This window comes from Corvus hawaiiensis, chromosome Z, assembly GCF_020740725.1.
Source record: "Corvus hawaiiensis isolate bCorHaw1 chromosome Z, bCorHaw1.pri.cur, whole genome shotgun sequence".
NCBI classification, from domain to species: Eukaryota; Metazoa; Chordata; class Aves; order Passeriformes; family Corvidae; genus Corvus; species Corvus hawaiiensis.
In genome coordinates this window covers 57,396,178-57,420,879 of record NC_063255.1, presented here as the reverse complement: position 1 = coordinate 57,420,879, position 24,702 = coordinate 57,396,178, and the positions used below count along the sequence as shown (strand labels likewise).

The following is a 24,702-nucleotide window of genomic DNA, read 5'->3' as shown; positions in this document are numbered from 1 at the left end:
TGGAAGCATGTGTGGCTCACAGTGTACTATAGTTACCATGTTGATTAGAATAGATAAAGGAAATGAGATGAGGTTAAAATATTCCCTTAGGACACATGCTAGGAAACCTAACAGTACATCTGACATATTCATGTGAAAATACAAGTATTTCCAAAAATGATAACAAGTCTTGAGAGCTAGTAAAAGGCTTTTTTGTATTTTATCCATGACCCATTTGCAGTCCATGGCTCCCCCTCATTCTGGTTTGGAAGGGGTATTCAGTCATTTTCCATGTAATATTTTCTTTTGTTTTGTTAAGATCATTTAAGTTACTTATTAATATTTCTGATATTTCTGAAAAATTTTGCCAAGTCATGATAAAAAAAGCCTTCTGGGGCAGAACTAGGAAGATTAATACATGTTTGCATGATCCCAGTTTGCATAAATTCTTGTACCAACTACCATGCTAAATTAGGTTGAATTTTCTAATTCTCAATGGGTTGAAATAAAATAATACATCCATAAGATAAAAGCTTTTTGCACACCATTTTATTTTCAGTAAAAAGATGAAATGAACTCAGCAAAAATGAAACTAACAGTATGTGAAGTGGTTTGTCTTATATGATCCTACCAATATGTGGTGTCCCAACAAGTTCCCCTCAATGAAAACACAAAAAAATCACAAAAATTGATGAACTGAAAATACAAGAATTTATGGGGGCTGGTTAAAAATTCCATCAGTTTGTTATCAGCTTTCTATAAAAAATTGTTTATCTCAAGTTCCTGTTGTGATGGCTTTTTCTATGGGCACAATGTTTTGAGACATGGAATTGCATTCTTTAAGTCCTCACGCAAAGTTAACACAAAAATTTATAGCAATCAAAACAAAATTAGACATCACAACAAAGTCAGTGGTCAGAACAGAGTGGTCAACACAGAACCAAAGATGGACCCTCCAGTCAGATAACAATAGTCAAGAAGGGCAAGACTTGTGGCAGCTTGGCACAAAAGCTAAATAGCCTTCTTTTCAAATCTAGAAGAGACCTAAGCTGGGAACAAAAATTCTCAAAACAGGGAAAAAACATACATTTTGATAAGAGGAAGTGTTCCTAGGAAGTCAGAGAATCCTTGGAATAAAATTACAATCTCTGAAGAAGCTAACAGTTTGGGGTTTTTTTGTCTCTCTTGCAGAAGGCAGTATTCTAGTGTATGGCTTTGCTTGATTGGTTGGTTGGTTTTTTTTTTGCTATTACTCAAATTCAAAACAAACAAAACAAAAAACTTAAAAAAGAAATCTAGGGCCTTAAAAAAATAAAAAAGAAAAAAGGAACTTACTGGAAAGAATATACTGCAGGAAATAATGCTCATCTTCAGACAAATAAAGTTTGAAATGATGTAGTTTTTTAAGTTTCCACATCAGTCTATATAGGCCTTTTTAAGTAGAGTAGTTGTGTTCTGAAGCATCAACTTAGCTGATATTTTGGGGTATTTTTTTTTTGTATTCCTATCCAGTACTAGTAATATACAACACACAGTAATTCTGTGTGACAAACATGTCATGGTAATGGAATAATAGCTGTGCCCCTAGTGTTAAGCATAATAAATAATTGCAGCTGGTCCCTATAATGATATCCTATATGATTTCCATCTTAAAATGTATCTGTCAACATATATCATCACATTACTATATATGAATAAATCTTACAGGATGATGTGGTTGTCATTGAATTGCTCACCATTGCTTCAAGGAAAAAATCCAAAGTAAGCTTTGAAGATTAATACAGCTTTGTGTATTTCTTTACATAACTTACCAGTGTATTTTTTAGAGCAAGTACCTGGGGGTATTAGTAAAAATGATCCATCTCTGTGGGTTTTCATTTTTATACAGCTTTTGTTAACTGAATATAATGGAGTGTTCCCAATAAAGTTTCAAGACACTCAGGTAGGTTTTGAGAATATATATTGTCTTTGAAATACAAAAATGTATCAAGATGAAAAAAAATACAGATTTCAGAACTTTAATACTTATAAATATACTTATAAATAAACAAATACTTTAAAGGAGACTGTTCTTGTGCTAATATTCTTGCCTTCGGTATAATTATTAAAGCAGCATAGGTTATGGTAATATGATTTCATTTCTTAGTGCTAATTGTGCCAACTCAATAATGAATTTGGGGAACAAAAATAACTTTCATACCTAAGAAATAGTAAAAGTTTGAAAGATGAAATGGATGGGATGTTGTGTCTGATATCAACCATATTGACAGCAGGTCAAGGGAGGTGATCCCTGCCCTCTTCCCAGCACTTATGAAGTCACATCTGGAGTGCTGGGTTCAGTTCTGGCCTTCTCAGTACAAAAGAGTCATGGACAGGCAAAGTCCAGTGAAGGCCACCAAGATGAGTAAAAGACTGAAGTATCTCTTCTGTGAGGAAAGTACAAACACTTTTAATTGCAGTTCTGTGTTCCTACTTTCCTTGATGCTTACTTGCTCAGTTACGTTATCAGATTGTATCTAAGCTTGGTGTCTGACCAAGCCTCTACATTCTGCAGAGAGCTGTGGAAGGTTTCTAGATTGTGCTGGAAATTATTTTTGGGATTCACTGAGTATGCATGACTGATGTTCTGAAAGAGACAGCAAGGGATGCAATCTTGACTTTCTGGCAGTGTATGAAAGTATGCACAAGCAAACCCAGAAGTTATACCAGGTATACCAGTGAAACATGTACCTAGGCCTCTCTCTAGACATATATTATATCAGCATCAACTCTGAGCTTACTTAGACAAGCTGACCTGAGAAACAGAAGGGTTGGGTAAGTTACACCCTCTTAATAGGGATAGCAGTGACCACATAATCTCTAGACATACTGACTCCTGCACCGTCCCTTGGGCTGCTCTTTTGTGCGTCATCTCTAGAGTAGGTCAGTGGCTGTAAAGCACATACTGGTCTCCAGGGAGAGAACAGAAAACCCTGATCTCTCATACCCTTGAGACCTCTCCTTAACTATCATCTCCATTTTCCTCAAGTCATCATCATATATGCATAATTTGACTCTTTCACAGATAATTCGTGTTCGTCACACATCTTTAAAAATAATTATACCTTAAATAAATGAAAAAGGCAAGGAGAGACCAAACAATTGGGGGAAAAAAGGAAGAGGGTGTAAGGATTTGGCTTCTCTGAGCAAATGACATGTAATTTCCAAGAACTTGAGAAGGAATAGTTATGTTGCCTTTAGGACTTGTTCATTTATTTTAAAAATATATTTTTCAAAATTTAATTTGTGGTTTCAGGAGCTAAGTATAGACAATTGCATAATGTCCTTTTAGAAACTGATGACTAAGAATGATCACTTTAAATGAATATAGCAGCATGGAGTTTGTTAAAATATAATTACAAGTTTAAATTTTTCCAACATTGGTTAGGCTAAATATAACATGCATACTGTAAGAGCAAAAGCTATACTCCTTAAGATGTGATGATAAGAACCAACAGAACACAAAGGGACCTATCAAAGTTACTCTGGGAACAGAGTTAAAGAATTTGTGGTTCGTAAAGCACATCATTTTTCAAAAATATTTGTTTCTGAAATTCTATTTATGGCCTTTCAAGGTGTCTCTTATGTTTATCAACAGCATTTTTTTCCATTTTTTTTCCATCAGGTGTTTCATTCCAAATGCCTATGCTGCTCTCTTCACCTCTGCTCTGGTGCCATTAATGTGCTTGGTGGTGGTTTTTGTGGTGTTCATCCACGCCTACCAGGTGACTCCTCAATGGAAGGCATATGACGATATCTTCAGAGGAAGAACAAATGCAGCAGGTATGATTTGTTGGCTACCCCTGTGCAAACAAGTTGTACTTTCAAGCAGTACGGACTGTTCTCACCAGTTCAGAGAACCCCACCTGAAACCATAGTTCGGTAGATACCTACGCACTTAGTTTAAGATTAGGCCTGCTAGTGTCCCTTTGAAGTCTGTGAAAGTACTTTGATGATAAAAGTTGTGCAGATGCTTAACGGTCTGAGGGGAATAAAAATGTGTAAAACCTAGAACAAGAAATTAGTATCACTGGCTTTGTGACTAAGTTTAGTGTAGCTAAAGAGAACAGAAATAAAACAAAGCACTGCCCTGCTTGGAGCACTGTGTCCCCATGCCAGGTTTTGGCTGGGGATACTGAACATCCTGTCCCAAGGAAGTCTGGGGGTGCTCAGGTGAAATGACTGCCCACTTGCAGAGCATGATAACCTATGGATGCTCAACCAAGTGATGGGCACAGCTTCAGTCCCTGTGTTTTGCAGTGTATTTGGTAGCTGCAAAGCCATGCACAGGATGTGCTGTACACTGGACTGTTTGGAGTTAATGCTTCTGTTTTGATACTTCCTATGCTATTTGCAACTGAAACATGCTTGAAAGGAAAGATCTGTCTTGTGCAAAACAGGAAGTTTCAGTTGGCCTCCTCCGTCAGAACAATTTCAAGTACAACAATGTTCCCAAAATAAAATTGCGTCAGTTTAGACCAATACTCTAATAATAATAGGACACTCTGTGGGAAGCTTGGAATATTTCTTTTGTCTTCATTGTATTTTTTAAAAAGAATATGAGTTTTATAACCTAGTGCAAATCATTTTTTTGTATTTGGGGTCCTTTTTAATGACACAGTGTTTGCTTGACTAAGACCTGTATGCATTTGGATAAGGTCTGATGATATTCAAGACCTTAGTGGCACTCTTTCATTTCTCTCGGATATAAATGCACAGAGGTGGCTCCTCTTGTCAGTCATTCAGTTAATTTATTTATAATTTACCTTGTTTGGGTATCTCTAGGGATATTCCTTATTAATATGTTGAGGGTTAAGGCTTGTCTCAGAGCAGTTAAACTAAAGGAAAATAGCAAACTGAATATTGAAACAATGTGATAAATAAAATTGTCTTGCAAAATGGCAGAAAGTACTAAAAGAAATTATAACTGCAGGACTTAAACACATGAAATAGTAGGGTTGGAACAAATCTTTGACTTAGCATAGGATTCTGGGCATTTCCTTTCTTCAACAGAATCTAGAAAATGCCAAATCTCAGAAGAAAAGAAAAAAAAATGGGAACAGAAAAGTTCAGTAAGATTTTTTTTTTTTTTTAAGTCAGTTGTAACTTTTACTACTTGTCCACCTGCAAGGCAAACTGCTGTTTTGCTACCAAAGAGGTTTTGTAAGCACAAATGAAATACTCCATACAGTGACAGTGGGAGCAGATTTTAAAGAGGAAAAGAAGCTGTCTCCTGCAATTTATGGTGCCCAAGATTGTATAAGCAGTCTCTGTGTAGCTGTGTTTATGGGGTAGGCTTCTAGAGAGAAAACATGGTGATTTCTGTACTTTGTAACATTGCCTATAATTACGTAACAGAATAACTGTTAACTAAAGGCCTCTGACTTTTTTGACTGAATATTCCTCTTCTGAAATTAAAGGTTGTGGTAGTATATTTACAGTCTTTTTAATGTCTTATGGGTATATAGTACTTTATAAAACATATTCAAAGGCAGTTTGCAGTGGTAAGGCCCAGTATCCACTTATAACTCTTGAATCTTGATGTTGACTCAGCTGATTCTATCTTCTTACAAAATCACTGGGAGCTGCTCCTGCTCGTGTTATTGTAGCCACGTAAATGGCTGCTGTGGGAAACATTTTTCACACCAGCAAAGTTGTCTGCAATCAGCTTCATGATGATATCTTACTTTTGAAACATAGAGGGAGCCTTGGCTTATGCCTGCATCAAGTTCTGGCTTACAAGACACTGTGTGTTGGGAAGGTCTTTTGGCAATGTTGCCTCCTTAAGTTGCACATAGATCCATGATTATTCTGTTTTCTTATGGCAATGAATAAGCCAGGGTTTCTCTCTGTTTCATCCAAAACCAGGGGAAAGGTGGAGCCACCAAGCAACAGTTTATCTATGTCAAAGGACTCAGAAAATTCAAGACAGATGACATCAGTTGCTCTTCCCTTTTCTACCAATACAGTCACTCCATTATAGAAGGCCACCACATTTTTCTTCTGCAGCTATTAGAGTTAATTCTGTAAATTCTGTAAAACATCTTGCTGAACTTAGTCAGCAGCACAGTTTTTTGCTATTTATTTCTGTCCTAGGAGCAGAGAGTTTATTGCTACCCACACTAAAGGATATTCTTGTGTATTTTTAATTTCCCAAGAGCAGAATAACAATGCTGGGTTTCACCATATATGCGTAAAAGAAAACGTTTGGTAGCTGCAAAGAGGATCTGTTTGTAGACAGATAAATATTTTCTTGCAAAACTATGAGATATAATTGGAGAGGTTATTTACTTATATTTATGCACAGAAGCCCATTTTTAATTGTACCTCCTTTTCTGTCATGCATATATTCTTCCTAGTCCTCTGGATTTGTCCTGGGTACCCTTAATTAAATTCTCATCTCATACCCTATGCTGGTAGTTTCAAGAAAACACCATGGCCCAAAGACAGCTAGCCCAGCAAAAATCTGCTTTCAGTAATTGCTGTCAATTCCTTTGGCAGTGGTCTGTGATCTTCGAAGAGGGTGTTAATACTCTTTACTTGTGAGTAGGCCATCAGTGTAAAAGAATATGATTAAAACAAGGTTGTAGTGTAGAATAAACACAAGTAAATAGGGTTTGTAAATATATCAAATCTTAATTTGAGCAATATGCCCACTTCTCATTACCCTGTCTGGAACACTAAATATGTGAGGTTGCCCTCTCATGCTCTTTTTTACTGTTCCAGAATTGCTCTGTTACTGGTCATGTTGGTTAACATGGTGATTGATATAGTTTACCTAGCTCAGGGAATTTTTCTCAACAGTAGAGAGCTCAAGAAAGGGCAGTGGGAGAGTCAAGAATTTGTTATCTCTTAGAGCAGTCAGCTCTTCCTTCTCAAAAGTGAATGTTGGAAAGAAAAGTGCGAAAGGTAGAAAAAACTGTGAAAGCTGATTTTCAAGGAATGCTAACTCTACGTCTAGTGTACTCATTCAGAGATAGGAATTGTGTTTGCTCAAAAAGTGTGTTTACTTTGTACTGGTTCTGTTTGCCAGCCTTTCAGTAAACATGTTCTGTTGGCTGACTGTCCTGCTGTATATAGAAAACACCTTCTCAAAAGTTAGCCTTGACAGGAGACAAATCAGAAGCATTCATTGGATAAACAGCCTTTGCGTTAACTAATATTTGAGTTTGCGCCCCAGGACATGCTTGGCCCTCCTGGCTGCCAGGGCACTGCTGACTCATATTCAACTTGCCACTGATCAGGACCCGCAGGTCCCTTGCCATGGCACTGCTTTCCAGTATCTCATTCCCAGTCTGTGCATACATCCAGGGTTGTCCCATCCCAGGTGCAGAATCCAGCACTTTCCCTTGTTGAACTTCATATGGTTGATGATTGCCAAGTGCTCTGATTTGTTGGGGTCTCTCTTCAGGGCCTCCCTGCCTTCAAGGGAGTCAAAAGCTCTTCCCAGTTTTGTATCATCTGTGAACTTGCTTAGTATCCCTTCCAGTCCTGTGTCTAAGTCATTTATGAAGATGTTGAAGAGCATGGGGCTGAGGATGGAGCCCTGTGAAATGCCACTAGTGACAGGTCCTACTATGCAAATACAGAAAATGAATAGTAACAAGACAGCAATCCAATATACATGATATATACCTTTTATAATAACCTTTTACAATTTCACAAAAATATTTAAAAATGTAACATAACAACTTGATTTTTTTCTGATAATTGTAAATAGATGAGTTTCATTTATTGAATGAATCTTGAACTAACTTAATTTTCATGCCCTACTTATTAAATATGAAATAGAACTTACCTGCATCAGATATCATAATTGTAAAAGAATTAATGTAAAGATTAAAATTTCATGTTGCCAAAATAGAACTCCATGAAGAATGCCTTAGATACTTAGTTGTAAAATTTTAACTACCTACTTGCATGTTCCTTCATATAAATTTCTTTAATGTAAAATCATAGAATGGTTAGGGTTTGAAGATCATCTAGTTCCAATCTCCAAATATATTTGTTGTGTTAGCAGTATGCAATTCCTAGTCACAACAGAACATGGTAATTAATCTGCTTATACCTACTACTATCTGATGTTCTCAAGAAACAAGTAAACCCACAAAATGTGAGTGCAGGACGTTCCAAATATGCTTCTGTGCTCAGAAAATTATGTTGAGGACAGGACTTTTGATTGCAAGTGAGAATGTATGTCTAAACATGTAGTTTTGTGTCTTCCCTATCCTGTAAGATAGATGCTAAAATCTTTATCTCAATTCATAAGATAAATATTATGTACCCAAGAGAATCAAATGAACAGTGAATTGCAGGAATGCTTTCATCTTGAAATGGCAATATGCATCTAGAAATCAAGAACCAGATATTGGCTACTTCTGAACTAAGAGTTATGGACAGTATTCACGGTATTCATCACACACACTGGATATAATATTTTAGTCTTCATAGTGCTCCAGGAGCTTTTCTTTTTTGTAATTAGGAGAAAAACAAATCTTTGCCTTCAAGATTTTTTACAAATACTGTTAGGACAAAATGCACAAGCATAATTAGAAGCTGAAATAAATAGCTAAGATCTGAATAAGACAATAACATAAATACTACATCTTCACTCATGTAATTTAGATTGCTTCCACTGTGCTTCACGTGTCCAAATTAGCTGTTTTCCTTCAAAGAAATCTGCAGAAGCAAGGTCAGGTACATGAGTTGTGACTGCGTAGTTGCAAATTTAGCACTCATTTAATATTTTTAATAATGGATCTAAATAATTTTGTTATGTGGAGATACATAGGCTCAAATTTTTCTTTATTCTTTTGATTTGCTACTTTTCTGGGATTTGCCATGTTTCTTGCATAACAATAATAGCATAAGCTATGATAAAATGCCCCTTTTTCATTTTATTATAACGTCTTAAAGATGTATGTGAAAGTTTGCCAAAACCCTGAGATTTAGTGCTAGAGAGGCTAGTCTTCTATGATTTTGAAGCAGTGATGTATTTCTTATGCTTAATAGGAGATGGGCTTTTCTTTTAGAAAGTATCCTTTAATCTCAAAGTTTTCCTTGCCACGAGGAGGAGCAGATCAAAAAATATAAATTAACAAAAAATAATATTTTAACATGTTTTTTTACTTCCTATTTCTACAAACTATCAATGAACATTTTTTTCCAGTTGGATTTAATGGGCATGGAGATACCATCTTTCTGGTTTTCAGTATCTGATACTGTTGAATTCTGCACATTCCCAGTCAGAAATCAGTGGTTTTGTTATGATTTATTGATTGCATGTTCTTGGTGGTGTTATTTTGTTCTCTGAACTTCATGAGAGAAATCTGTTTTGTTTGTTTGTTTGTTTTTTAATTTTGACCACAAATCCTGTTACCAAACTCCTTTTTTTTTTACTGCAGCTGTCAAAAACAACTGAAAACAGCCAGCAGGATTTGGAGCACTGTTATTCAAGCTTATTTTTAAAAAAAATGTTTCTGTGGCATTTTTATATTTACATTGCTAAGTTTAACTGATGACTTCTTAAGCAATAGCCTGTAAATATTTTACTAATTTAGGTCTCCCACAAATTGTGGAAATTCTGTGAAGCAACACACTCTCCCCAGTTATCTGGGAAAAATTGTCTGTAAAGGTCTTTCAGGTTTTGCTGTAAGCCTTCATGTTTAGCCAAGAACTGTTAAAAGCAATTAACGTTCCATTATCAGTTGCAGTTTAACAGCCTAAAGAGAAGACACATAGTACATATTTACAGGTAAACTCAGAAGATAATTAAAGCTGTATTATTCAATTGCTTCATTTATTGAATTTCTTATTTATTAAAAAAAAGAAAAAACAAAAGGAAAAAAAGAAAGAAAAAGACATAATATGGACCAGCACTGTGGTGAGAATACAGACATTTCATATATTATGGAAGCACAGTTCATTCTTTTTTTTCCACAATTAAATCATATAGATGTTTTCTGCAAAGACACATTCTGCATTACACTTCAGAGCACTAATATTATTCAATAATTTTCAGTTTTCTGAATTTCATTTGATTTATCATTTTTCGTTGCTCAGACTTGTTGTTCTGGAGAATTTTTTCACTAATATCAGGGAAGGAAGGCAGGAAGGAAGGAAGGAAAGGAAGGAAGGAAAGGAAGGAAGGGAAGGAAGGAAGGGAAGGAAGGAAGGGAAGGAAGGAAGGGAAGGAAAGGAAGGGAGGAAAGGAAGGAAGGAAAGGAAGGAAGGAAGGAAGGAATTCGGAAGGAATTCGGAAGGAATTCGGAAGGAATTCGGAAGGAAGGAAGGAAGGAAGGAAGGAAGGAAGGAAGGAAGGAAGGAATTCGGAAGGAAGGAAGGAAGGAAGGAATTCGGAAGGAATTCGGAAGGAATTTGGAAGGAAGGAAGGAAGGAAGGAATTCGGAAGGAAGGAAGGAAGGGAAGGAAGGAAGGAAGGGAAGGAAGGAAGGAAGGGAAGGAAGGAAGGGAAGGAAGGAAGGGAAGGAAGGAAGGAAGGGAAGGAAGGAAGGAAGGAAAGGAAAGGAAGGAAAGGAAGGAAAGGAAGGCAGGAAGGAAGGAAAGGAAGGCAGGAAGGAAGGAAGGAAGGAAGGCGTTCAGGTTTCGTAGGGCTTATACTTCTGCTTTGATGCCTTTGTTTAAGTGAGTTGTTGGTTAATTAAGATAGTAGTTTTCCTCTCTAAGTGCTTGTTCATTGCTTTTCCTAACTTTAATGTAAAAAAACCACAAAACAGGAAGGCATTTTTCAAAAACTTTTCACTATGCACCATGAGCAGTTGTTGACTGAAATTGTCCGGGAGGTTTTCATCACTTCTTCCCTGCCTGGTAAAACAGGTTGTATAAGGTACCATCAAACTATTCATTCATAGTCAATTGGCACTACACAAGGATGAGAGGCTAACCATAGCAACTGTCCCTTCATTAGTGAAGTTACAATGCCATGTATGAATGTACCTCAATCTTCAACTTGCTGTTAGGTGAGCTATTGAAAGTATGACAGTGCATCATGGTGCAAGGCTCCTCCTCATCTTCTTGTTCCTCTTCACAGTTGCTTCCACTACTTTCTTCTTCAATGCTGCTCATCTTCCCAGCCTTGGTCTACCAGGAGGCCACATGGCTCTTAGCGCTCTCATACGCAGAAGCTGGCAGGTATCCCCTTCCCATGATTTCCAAAAGATTTGTATTGTGCATACAAAGGCAGTCAATGGACAGGATGCATTTGGTACTGGAATTTTTTTTTTTTCACTGCAGTGTCTGAAGCAGCACTATTCAACTGGCAAAATCTAGACCCCAGCTATGAATAAATTTTAGGCAGTTTCATCCTGTGTTCTAAAATTTAGTGTCTATCACCACTTTTCCAATCCTTTCAGGCACATGAATGTGACAAGTGTTGCAGTTCTCATTTCTGAAGAATTCATGAAGAGACTGACTTGAACCACAGTCCTGTGGAGTTAAAATTCTTTGTGCACCTCAGTAACCAGCCTTCTTAGGTTGCAGTAGGTGTAGGTGTAGACATAGGAGCCTCATCATGAAATTATTTTTCTCAGTAGGTCATTAAAAACCATGGAATCATAGAATGGCTCGGGTTGGAAGGGTCTTTTAAAGGTTATCTAGTCCAACCTCCCTGCAATGAGCAGGGACATCTTCAGATGACTTAAAATGCAACAGAGGATGAAACTTTAAACTGTCACCAGTAAAGACTTTTTTTTGTCTTTTTTTTTAATTTCAGAATTTATTTTCTATTTATTTCAGAAATATAGAATTGTGAGGGTTTAGTTTGTTACAAATTTAAAAACACTGTTGGTGAAATCATAACTCTTTGGAAACATTCCATGTTTTGTTTCCTGCTGTTTCTTGTTCTTGCTTCTACTATAAGGAAACTAAACAGCAAACATAAGGCTGATGGCTTTTTCAGCTGGGCAATCTGGCATTTTATTACTTGAGTCTTATGATGTTACTGTAGAGTTCCTTGCACTGATAATTCCTTTGAACCATCAAAGTTGACTATAACTGGTTCAACATGATTTTGTGAAAGAAAAGTCCCCTGAAGATTACTAAATAGAAAAAAAAAAACCTTGGGTCTGGTTAAGGAAGTTCCTGAGTTGTAAATAGGAGGACTGCTGGGAGACGTATCATATCTGGCCAACTTTTTTGGCCCTTCGTGAAGGCAAGGCCAGGCAAACTTTTTATATACTGAGTACAGTTCCTCTTAGGTTCTTGGTTAGGTTCTTGAGGTAATTAATTTTTTACATCATCCTTATATTTTTCCTGGTTCATGCTTTTTGTAATCTAGTCCAAACCTGTCATGAAAATATTGCAGCCTGTCTTTTCAAATTCTCACCATCATTGTTTTTGTGTGAATCACTTACAAAATTTTGTGTTCACTCTAAGAACTCCCCTGCTGTAGTAAACTACAATTTTACTACCCTTAATAACTTACTACAATGTACTGCAGCCCTCAGAACAGAAAGCATTGCAGAAAAATTAATTTTATGAATAAGTTAATAAGGAAATTATCTTTTCTCAACAATGAGGAAGGAATGACAAACAGTGGATGCATCTAGTTGTTTGGTAAATTGAATGTACATAATTTCATGTAGTCAAATATCAAGCTGGACTATGGTAAGTTTTCAAACTCTAAAAGACTGCAACTAGAGCTGCATAAGCTGTATTTATCTGTATTGACTTTGTCAACTCTGTCAGTGTTTCTTAGGCTTATGGTAAGGAAAAGGCGAGATATTTCTGGGAAAGACACGAACAGTCAGGACAATGACATATACATGCACACATACATTTATATGTATTTAAGGAGTGTGTGGACTACCAGTTGCTTAAATAAAATCTTCCATCACTCCTAGTATTAAAAAGCGGTGTGATAACTGCACAAAACCCAGCATGGTTGGGTTATATAATACCCAACAGAACTGCTTGTCAGTGTCTCAGTTACATCACAGTGATGTTGAGCTGCCTTCTCCACATCAGTCTTATCCAAGTAGTGTAGAGGCACCTGCTTGCACTCGGACTTAGAGTAAAAGTTATGTCAGTGAAGGTTCATCTACTCAGAATCACCCTTTGGGGCTTTTTTGGGAGGGGGTTGTTGCTTTTATTTTCATAAGAAGAAAACTACAAATAATTAGACTATCTTGGTTCATATCAAGCCTATTTATTGGCATCCTTTTCCTTTGTGCAATGCTGATTTTACAAACTTAAAATAATTTGTTGCTTATTTTCTGATATGTTCACTCTAATTATTAAGCTTCTGTTTGATCAAAATTCAACAAATGGGTATAGAGAACTCAAACATCAAGGCTTTAAAAGCTGCCAAAGTTTCAACTCTGTATTAGCTCTTTACAATACTGGTAACAAGGCAATTGTTACCAATTAAGAAAAAAACCAGAAGCATAAACTGTAACAATATTCAGCATGTGGCAAAAAGCAGGCATCTTTATACTTTTTCTTGTTAAAATATTGTGTTTGTATGACTTAGGGTATTGTCTACATTCTAAGGCCCTTACTGTTTGTACAGTATTAAACAAAACGGCTAAAGGGCTCTCAAACTGCTGCTTCTGGAATAATGCCTGTCAAAAACACATCCCCAGTCTTTGCTGATGCTGCCTAACTAAAGTGGGGAAGAGCAATGCCTAGCCAAGCACCTCTGCCCCAATGTGTGCAGACCTGGCAAACATGGACTTTGAATTCTGCTACAAACATGGTCAACACAGGGGCTGGCTCTTGTCAGTAGGAGAAACATGTGGGGGTGAAAACTAACTTTTGCTTTCCTTATTGCAAACTTTGCCCCTGCAGACATCTTCCTGCAAGCATTCCCTAAATCTTTTATCCTATAAATAAAGTGAGGAACATAAAATGGGGATGTATGTGTGCATGGTTAAAGACAGATTCTGCACATAATTTTAAAGGCGAATGAAATTAACTGGTTCAAAGTCTATCTTGGGAGTCTCCTGGGCTGAGAGGAGGTTGTCACTCTTACTTCTGAGGTCAGATGTCTTATATATGACTTGAAGGAGAAAATAACAAAAAATCAAAGAATAAGTTATTCTTAGAATATCCTACAACCTTATAAGTGGCCAGAGCTGGGGCTGGTTATGTATCCATAATACATTTCCTTTTCTCCCTTTCCTCTCAATTCTTAGAAATCCATTTTCTCTCAAAATTTCCAGAGCTTGCCAAGAGTTCTTCCATTCTTCTCCAAAGTTCAGCATATTTTCTGATGCCATGTGTGCTCTTCCCACCACTTGGTTTGCTGAGCTGTGCCCCCTCTGCCCCTCACACCTCTCTGTCCCCTGACAGTGTCCTCCTGCTGGTTTTCTGATTCCAGGATGGGGTCCTAAAAGCACTGGGACCACCCAACTAGGGCAGGAGAACAAGCTCCAAGGTGGGCCAGACACAGCAAAACCGTGTCCTGTGTCAGTAATGCTTTAAAAAGTGTTTTTCAGAGGGCACACCAGCTGAAATCCTGTGTTTGTGGTTTGCAGAGATCCCCTTGGTCTTGTACCTCTTTGCTCTGATTTCTGTCACCTGGCTGTGGGGAGGACTGCACATGGCTTACCGGCACCTCTGGATGTTAGTCTTCTTCATCATCTTCAACAGCCTGCAGGTAAGAGCCAGCACCTGGTCCTTTGGTCTTCTCACAGGCCTGGGGGTGTCTTCTCCACTCACGTGTTTGTCATGGCCTCACCAGGTGAACAACATCGAATAACTCACTGTGACAATGTGGAAGTGTTAATTGTGTATTCTTTTTATTTCTCAAACTGACATATGGAACGTATATTAAAGCAAGGGATCCATTGTGTTTAAACAATAGCACTATAACTGCAGAGATTTAATTTCATAGCTAATGCACTCAGAAAGAAAATTGCTTGCTTCTGTATGTAAAGTGTTACTGAGATAATTATACCAGTAAAACTGAAGTATCTACAGCCTTTGCAAAATCACTGCGTATTTAAATTTTCTGTAGATGTTAACAATAATAATAATAATAATAATAATCCAAATATTTTATATTATATAGCCCTAAGACTGAATTTTTTTCCATTGTAAGAGGTGAACCTTGAGGATTAACTCATATAACATATATATTGGTAAAGCAAATAACTTTTATTGAAAAAAAGGCCAAATAAAGACTAAATGTTCATCATTAGTCATAAAAAATGTAAATAACCCTTTCCAAAATTTTACACATGTAAGTGTTTCCACTGGGCTCTCTAGTGCATTGAACTGCATTTAATGCCATATTGCACACTGCAGAATTATGTATAGAATAGAGGTTATTGTATCACAGATGGGAAAATCTCTCTGATATCTGAAAACAGTGAAATTAGCAGAAAATGTAAAATTATATATTATGATCTTTGGAGGGCAAGTTCTTCTGCATTCAAATGTGCTCTTCTTACTCTTTTTATAATATAAATCTCTGTGATACCTTTTATTTCCCAATATTAAAAATCTTTATAGCCCATCAAACAAAAATAATTAATTAAAAAGGCATATTTTCACAAAATAGATTTATTATAAATTCAAAAGGTGGGAGTTTTCTTATGTAGTATTGGAATATTTTCAAAATTACATCTCAGAAATATTTTTTTTTTTTTAGTTGAGGAAAAAAATGCACCTTATTCTCCCTGTAATATATTTGATTTTTCTGTGTATATTGTCATTTAACTGTTCTGTATATATTGGCATATATTGACATATATTGGCTCTACTTCACCAATAGATGTGGTCTTTTTTGGCTTCTTGCCTTACTGCTAGTTCCTCATATCTGGGAAACAATTGTATATGACAACAGCCCTGCAGAAAATAATGCAGCATCTCTATTCAAATGACGTCAATATTGGTCTTCCACATTAGGAAAAGAAACCTGTTATTTTTGTTATTTCTAGCCCTAGAGAATCAGTAAAACCTGAAATATAAAATAATTTTTTTCTTTATTCAAAGGAGGTGAAAACATTTCAAATGCATAGTCTCTTCCTGTTTATTATTTTAAATTAAAACAGATGTGTCTGGAGCTCCAACTCAAACAGTAGTAAAAAAACCTTTCTTTTCAGCTATGAGGAGATCAATAACTTATACTCCATGCTTTAAAAGCAATTTTTATCCTTTGCTGGATTTTTGTGACCTAAAACGTAATAGAACAGTATGCACTACATTTTAAAACTATTTACTAAGTGCTTTTTAAAGTATAAAGCTACCATATATTGAAAAGGGAAAGAGCTTTCTGATGTTGTGTACCCTGAGAGAAGTTTAAAAAATAGAGTAGCTCTTTCACAGTACTAGAGTTTTTAAATTTGTTTTAGTAGATGATTGTGTTCAGTGCTTTGTAACTCTCTATAATAAAATAAGTTTGAAAAGTATTTCCTGAAATGCCCCTACATGTTAAATAACCATCCTATACAGAATGTTCTCCTCTTTTAGAGTTAGGATTTATCCAGTGAAGAAATGGAAAAACTGGTATGTGATTCAGGTGACCAGACATGTGGCATGAAATGAAAAACGGGGAAGGAACAAGGTGAAAAGGCTGTAGATTTCTTTAATCTATGTGTTTCCTCAAATAACCAGATACAACTAACTTAGAGAAGACATCAGTATGCAAACTCTTTGTGTAGAACAAAATTATGTGTTACAAATACTGAAAGGAAATTAAGGTTTTGCTCTAGGCAGGTATAGCTTCAGAAAGCTTTTTAGACCATGTTCCCACTGATGAGGGGGTGGTCTTGGGGAGTACACACTTCCTGCTGAGAGTAATTCTGATCTACAGGCCAGGCTACAGGCCAGGATCATCCAGTCCATGGGCATGTCATGTCCAGTGTCCTTTGAAGATTTAATCTCAGCCCATCTGTTTGTGACTGGGAAAGGAAATGGGACTTGATAGCAGATAATGCATTTTCATAATGATAACAGTAGAAACTAGTTATCTTTGTAGTGCATTCTGTCGGCATCTTATCCTCATGTCTTTGTCAGCTCTCAGAATTGGTGATTGTTAAAACAAGGTCATTTTTCTGCAATAAAAGGTGGGTTTACCATTTATTGGTGAGCATTTCTACTATACAGCAAGCCCTGTTTCAGCTGGAAAGTAATTAATTGTTCATTAAGAGCTTTTTCATTATAGAAAAGAGGACATGAAATAGTTTACAAGAAGCAGAGGCCTGGTTCCCTGCTGCTCAGGAGCTATGAACCAGGTAACAAAGCATAACATGACCCATTAAAATGTGTTATATGTCCAAATGGATTCAACACAGGAGATTGAAAGGACGCTGAATGTTATCCATTGTGTTTGTTTAGCCTTATGACATGCATTTCCCAGGAAATGCACTTGAAAAGTCATCCACTCAGTACAAATTGTTTCCAAGCACTTCCTGCAGGAAATAGTTCCCATCGGAGACAAGTTTATAGTATGAGCTATTCTAGTGCATGGTGGGGAAAAGCAACCCTTTCCTTGTAACTTCAGGAATAAACATGCAAATAGCTGTATGGAAGGGCAGTAGCTGATTTATAAAACAAAAAGCACATTTGGAAAACCATGAAAGAAAAAGAATAAAAAGGGTCTTTAGGATATCTGGTATGTTGAATTCCTTAGCAGTATGCACCTAATTGTCCTACCCAGACAGCATCTGTGATGCACAAACGTAACCTGTTGCTCTTACGTGAAAAGCCTCAGCTCCTCATCTTTTCCCTTGTGGAACAGAAAAAACATTTACCTCTTTTCTTAGCTTATGATTGTCAGTGTGGATTTATTCACAAGATATGTTTTCTGGGGTCAGGAGTGAAAGAATAAGCTGCTATCTTGAGTACTTCTCTCCAATGTTTGGGATTTCACAAGCTCTTTTGCCTGCACTATACCCATCTAAATGATCAACATGTTTTTCATGCAGTGAGGGGAGTGTTTCTGATTTGTGTGGCTGATGTCAACAGCAGCATATTTGCATTCTATGGATCCAAATTCAGGGCAGTGGGTGGATCTCTCCATTGTTTGCAAAGGGATTTAAGTGAGGCTTTAGACCCATTCCTAGGCTATTACCTGCAGCCAACTTTCTATGTATAATCTAGATATTTCTTTGGCTATATTTACAGCAAACTGCACGACACACTTCCATCCTCTATCTTTTTAACTTAGGGTGTATCTACACTGTAAACTACAAGGTATTAGGTATGCCATAGATATACCCCAGTCACAGTTTCTTTGTGATAAGCCCCACCATTCTCCTCTCTCAGCAATAAATTAATTAAATTTTTCAATACGTAATTTTGAATTGAAACATGAATCTTATGAAATACTGTGATATTACCCATCAACAGTATAAAAACTCAATTTTTCAGGAATTTTATATCAGGAGAAAATATAAATGGCAGCTAGTAGGTATCTATGTCATGATTAATGACAGTATTCAAAAAATCCTTATGTGTTTGTTTTGGATTATGCAGGTAAAGGTTAAAAGTCTGCCTGTTCTGTATTTGAGTATACCAGACAACTCATGCCCGTGTAATTAGCTTCAGTGTTACATGCAAAATACTTCTTCCCAAGAAACACAGGAAAAATCTGGAAATAAGACTTGATTGGTGGTTTTCCAAACTGGGCAAATGGGCTGACTTGCCTAACGCAATGTCTCAGTTTAGAGACAAATTTCAAAAAAAGTTCTGAAAGTCAACTTATTTGTAGTAGATTGCAATAGGGGAAGATTCAGAAGTTCAGATACAAATACCTGAAAAGCCTTTAACAAGAAATATGGGCATACAGAAAACAAGTGAACAGGTGCACATACAAACCCGACATTGACTGGAGAAGATGAGGTTCACCAAATTTCATTAATTAAAATAATTAATTAAAATAATTAAAATAGCTGGGAGAAGGCAGAATGGGAGGAAAGGCTAGCTTGAGTAGAAAAGGAGACAAGATATCAAAGAAAACTAGTAGGTATGTGAGCAAAAAACCCCTCCAAATATTATAATGAGAAATACCCTATTTAAGAAACAATAGAAAAAAATAGTAGGAGGAATCAAGATGACACAGTTTTAGAAGGAAAAATAAAGTTACAAAAAGACCACATATTGTGATAGTAAAAAGTGAGTAAAGATACAATGTTTTATAAGTAGCTGCATTATATTATGCAGCAAAGAGTATAAACAAAAGTACACAGTTTATAAAGCTCATGCCAGTACCAGTCTCAAATGAAATATGTATTTTTTCCTAGAACATACTATTCAACTCTGGGATGTAACCAGGGAACACAGAGAGGACCACTGCTATAAATAGGCTCACTTCCTCTGTCTCATGACGTCTTCTGAAAGTGTCTGCTCTGATGAGTCAGAGGTAGACTAGGAGATCCCAAGCAGTGGTTCAGATTATCAAAGCCACACAAAACTAAACAAAATCCAGTACTAGACAGACATGAGACGCGAGTAAATGTGGCAGGCTGTAAAAGGCTGCCTACAGATTTTGCAGAAAGTGATTCTTCACTGCAAATAAGCCCAGCAAACGGCAATGAAGGCCTCATAGTAATGCCTCATCTCAAAGATGAGGTGAACACTACAACTTATATCAAGGGTATCAAGAAAAGGACATATGCTTGTTCAAGTAGATACAGTCCAACCAAATCTTCTGTCAGCTGAGTGCATAAACCAAACACAATTAAACACAGGCCAAACAATTCAAATACTACCCCAGACATGAAATAAAATACACATCCAAAGCAACTGACATCTGCATTTTGACATCTGTTCAATAAAGCTGTTTCCGGAGGCTTGGATTCTTACCTGGAAGGAAAGACAATAGTATACGTAGAGCCATTCACTTAACCTTGAAAGTTTTTTCAGTATGTGCATTTTTTTTAAAAGTAAAAATAGCTACAATAAAGCAAATAAAGAAAGCTTGTAACTTTTGAGACTTTGCACTTTTTGACATCAGCTAAACTTCTGGGTTGTAATCTTGATTGGACAGTAGCATTGGTGTGCATTATAGTAGCTGTGCAAACATACAAAGCTGTCCAAGAGACTTGATTATCCAGTGAATCAAGAGAATGCAACAATTTTATATTCCTTTCTCTATGTTTACTACTTCTTTCTTAAAGAAGAGTCCTCTCTGTTCCTAGTTACCACCTGAAACATACTCTAACACATTTTTCCTGTAATTACTTATGAAATTAAGGTAAAAGATTCCATTTAGCTATTCAAGTCCATACATAACGGACCCAAAATCAGTCTATAGCTGAAGACAAAACAAAGAAAAAAGTGGGCAGTGTCAGGTAAACATAGGAAGCATTGTTAGGATAGAACTGAATATCTCTCAAATACACATGAGAAGTTGATGTCAGAAGGGTAGTTTGTGTTTAGAGTTGTGTCTATAATGTGTTTAAATAATACACAGTGAAAGAGTGCATTGAAGTGGGCTTTGATTTACTGGATTTTCAAAACTGATCACTGAAAAAGCATTTAGACTTTTCAGTGAGACACTTAAAATAGAAAAATGTGACTATAATATATTTTTTAAAAAACAAATACAGTAATTAAACATTTTAAATCTTTCAGCGTGTATGAAGGTCTAAGAATTTTACATTATTAATATATTTCAGGAAAGATCTCTTATCATCAATTTTTTGCAATAGAAGGTGAAAAAGTAGTTTTAACCATTCTCCTTGGGAGGTGTTAGTAATGGCCAGAACTATGTGGTACATAACAAGTAAGAAATGCAGCTATAACATGTACTGCTGCAATCAGTGGAACTATATCCACTTAAAAGGACTTGGGATCAGGTGTGTTCTTTTCATTTTCCACCTCTGTTAATATGAGTTGACTTTTCTTACTGTGAAGAATAAAATAACAATCAAGTTAGTTTGGTATCTGTAAGAAATCACTCATCTTCTGTTTTGCATTGCTACCAATCTCTTTCTGTCACGATAAATAGCTTTTTTTCCTTCATTTTCTTTTTTTTTTTCCCCCCAATAACTCAGGTAAAAGAAGTATCTTGGTATAATTATAATGTAGAATCAATTTCTTCTTTTGCCTTTAAATTCAAGCTACTATATTCTTTACTGCTGTTTTAAGACCATTAATTGATACGGCTGAAAGGGCTTGATCCAAAAATGCTTTGGTGACTGAGGATAAGCATGATAGCAAGGAAAAAGATAACATTGCTCTCAAATTTTAGGAAGGCAAAGCATAACTTCAGGAAATTGGGGACTGACCGTACTAGGGAAAATGAAATTCCTCTTAGAAATTTGGTAAAGCACATACCAGGCTTCACCAGAAAGAATTTATCCAGCAGATTGAGTTATCACGCCTGTCCACTCAGAGTGATGCCACACATTGAAAACTCCATCCAGTTTTTGAATCTCCATTCCATGAGAGGTGGAGAAACTATTGGTGTCCAGGGGAAGAGTGGTCAGAGCCCATGTCCTTTGGATGGAGCACATGTCCTTTGAACAGTGTTTGAAGCTAGGTTTATTTAGTCAGTTGAGGAAGACGCCACTGGACAATGTAATACCAGCATGCAAATATTTGGAAGGTGGTTAAAAAATTACATTGTCATACTCTTCCTCTCTACTCTCTTCATAGCTCCAGGTAACAGCAGCAAGGGTATGGCCACAGAACTTTGGTATGGGAGGTTCAGACTGGATATCAGGAAAAATAATTCATGAGATGGAAGTAGGGAACTGGAACTGCTTCCCAAAGAAACAGTTTGGAATCTCCACTGTTGTAAGGTTTTAAAATTCACCTAGACAAGGATACCTGATTAATGGACTGACCCTCTGAGTCTACTGAATGACCTTCAGACATCCCATCCAGCCAGTTTTTCTGTGGTTCTATGATTTGACATGTGGTAAACCTTATTCACAACCCATTCATTGTGATAAATGAACACCAGTTACATGGACTGAGCCCATTTTTAGGAAGGCACCAAATATTACAGAACTAATGATAAACCCCAAAAATCTGGGAATTATATAGATAAGAAAGTTTAAATAAGACTTTAGCTATCTTTAGGAATGACTTCGAAGCAGTAGGTTCAGTTTCTTAAGTTTCCGCACTGCAGAGTGTTCTCTATGCATACATATCTTCCTGCTGAACATTGTTGCCTTATGGAGGCTGATCTGAATTTTTCTATTAAATAAATGCATGTGAAGTTTTAATAGCCTCTAGGAAAAAAACATTCCCTTTTCTTCCACCCACACATTTCCTGCACAAGAACCCTCTATATTGTACAAGCCTGATGTTTCACCAGTATGAGAAGGATGTTTTCTCCTTTTCTTCATAATAAAAACAGATGAAGCCTTGTTTGGGAGATTGTAAAATTCATGTAAAAAAAAATGTAATATTTTCCTTATTTTATGTGCAGCTTCAGTGGCCTTCAAGCAACTACTGCAGAAAAATGAATGCTCTACTGATTTTCTCTCTCTTAGTTTCATTATTACTCAGCATATTAATGACATGCAATTTTAGCAGAAACCATGATAACCTAAGATTTCATTAAGTGTTTCATGAAGTAACACAGTAAAGATTGACTTAATTAACTTTTTTCCCCCTCTGAAGTGTATGCAACATAAAGACCTCTAAATATTTTATTGTATCCTTGACTTAGAATACATTTTAAAGAGGTGTCACTTTTGGAAATTGTTTAATTTTTTGTAATGTCATCCATCTGATAAGTGTGGAAGGAATATGAGTTAAGGGACCACCACACAGCCATGATTTGTAGATGACTTTTGAATGGGCAAGAGAAGAGCACAGGAAGGGGTGTGAAAAATGTGTACAGATTGGGAAAAATAAAATCCAATCAGTTTGGTCCTTATAGAATCAAATCACATGGTCCTTATAGAATAATACAGGAAAGAACTCCTGTCATGTATGTAAAAAGTTATTGCATACAGCCATCAGTGTGAGTTCAGAAGGAGTTCCAAACTCCAAAAAAATATAGGCTGCTCAACAAGTTTGCTCCCCTAGACACAGTTAAAATCATCTAGAAGCCATTTGTGAGACCAGTCTTTGGCAGCTTATCCTAATAGCAGTTTAAAAAAAGCATTTCTGGTATTAATCTGTATGCACATGCACTGCAAATGTTTATTTTACAGTGAGGACGGAGCAATTCCCTAAGTACAGTTGATAATGACTTTGCTAGCCCAGGAAATACAGAATTAGAAGGTGTCCAGAACAGGACAAAATTAGCCTAAAAGAAACTTTTCAATGGATTCTTTTTAGAAGTGCTTTCCTCTAAAGAATCACAGAACTATTTAGGTTGGAAAAGACCTTTGAGATCATCAACTCCAACCTATGACTCAACACCACCTTGTCAACTAGACCATGGCACTGACTCTTTTCTTAAACACCTCCAGGGATGGCGACTCCACCACCTCCCTTGGCAGCCCATTGCAATGTCCCATCACTCTTTCTCTGAAGAGCTTCTAATGTCCAGCCCAAAACTCCTCTGACACCACTTAAGACTGCATCCTCTTGTCCAGGTGTCGGTGTGGACTAAAGAGAAGGTAGTTGGCCAAAGGAAACAGTGATTCTTTGAAAGAGTGGCATGATATGAAAATAGATTGTCTTTAACTCAAAAGTGGTTTGGAATAGAATGAAGGAAGAATCCATGAAATAAGGCTGGGAGACTTTTATACATCTACAACAATGGTACAGTTGCATCTTATATTCTAACTGTGTTTTGATTTTGACAACTAGAAGCCTGTTAGTTAGATAGCAGTTTTACAATTAAAGATCAGATACTTATAAATAATATCTGGTTTGGATATATTGAAGTTATCATACTAATCCAAACCGTTATCTGCTAACCTGGACAAAATAAAAGCAGCTAATCTGTTCAACTCATAGGCAGGTATTTAAATACAGTTTCTCAGCAAAATTGAAGGAGAAAGATTTAAGGAAAAAATATGGTCAAAATAAAATGAGAAAAGTATAAAAAATAGTAATACTGGCTCTTGATACTAATCTTTACTTGAATTTTCCTTGTGAGCATGGCAGAAGAAATGCTATTATATCTGTTTTATTACACAAATTTAGGTGTTATTGTTTATTCAGAGGACCTATGGGTCCCAAGTAATGAAATAGATCAGCTTTAGTCTGAGATCCAACCACACTAAGTGCTGAATTATGCAGTAAGATATGAGTAGTGAAAGAATTTCTGCTATAAATTGAAAAGATATAGATATAGATATAGATGATATAGATAGATATAGATATAGATATAGATATAGATAGATATACATAACAAGTAGAAACTGGGATGAGTGTATTACTTATCTCAGGACAAATGCAAATCAGCAGTATAATACAGGTCTGAAAAAAGCAAATATGATGCTAACTTTGTAAACAAGAGCAATTTAAATGCTATTGTAAAAGGGATTGGTGATGCATTATTTGGGATCCTGTGGACATTTCTAAGCCCGTTGGTCCAAGAGATGAATTCTGTATATGATAGTAGTAGGAAAAGAAAGCTTAAGTGGTAAGCAGGCTTTTGAAAATCTTATTTCAGAAGCCTGAAAGTATTTCACATGTTATCAATCATCTATTATCTGTGTGCATATTGGCCTTGATCCAGCAGCTATATAATCACACTGGTGTCATCTTGCACGCAAAATAGTGTATCCTAAATTTTTAGTGACTTCGGTCTGTTTTCAGAACTGACTCTAATTAAGAACAACTTTTTAAGTTCCAGCACCT

At 36.4% G+C, this 24,702-nt stretch overlaps 1 protein-coding gene across 16 annotated transcripts in view; it reads left to right on the top strand.

Moving 5' to 3' along the window:
- The window catches only part of ADGRV1 (adhesion G protein-coupled receptor V1), a 310,923-nt gene that overhangs the window by 217,809 nt on the left and 68,412 nt on the right, over window positions 1-24,702 (top strand). For all 16 annotated transcript variants that reach the window (XR_007201087.1, XR_007201088.1, XR_007201086.1 and 13 more), the window contains 2 exons: window positions 3,644-3,801; window positions 14,514-14,635. Coding sequence is in view for 13 of the 16 variants with exons in the window: in XM_048292637.1 (XP_048148594.1) it covers window positions 3,644-3,801; window positions 14,514-14,635 (280 nt within the window). In the remaining 3 variants the exon portion in view is untranslated. The remainder of the gene's footprint in view (window positions 1-3,643; window positions 3,802-14,513; window positions 14,636-24,702) is intronic.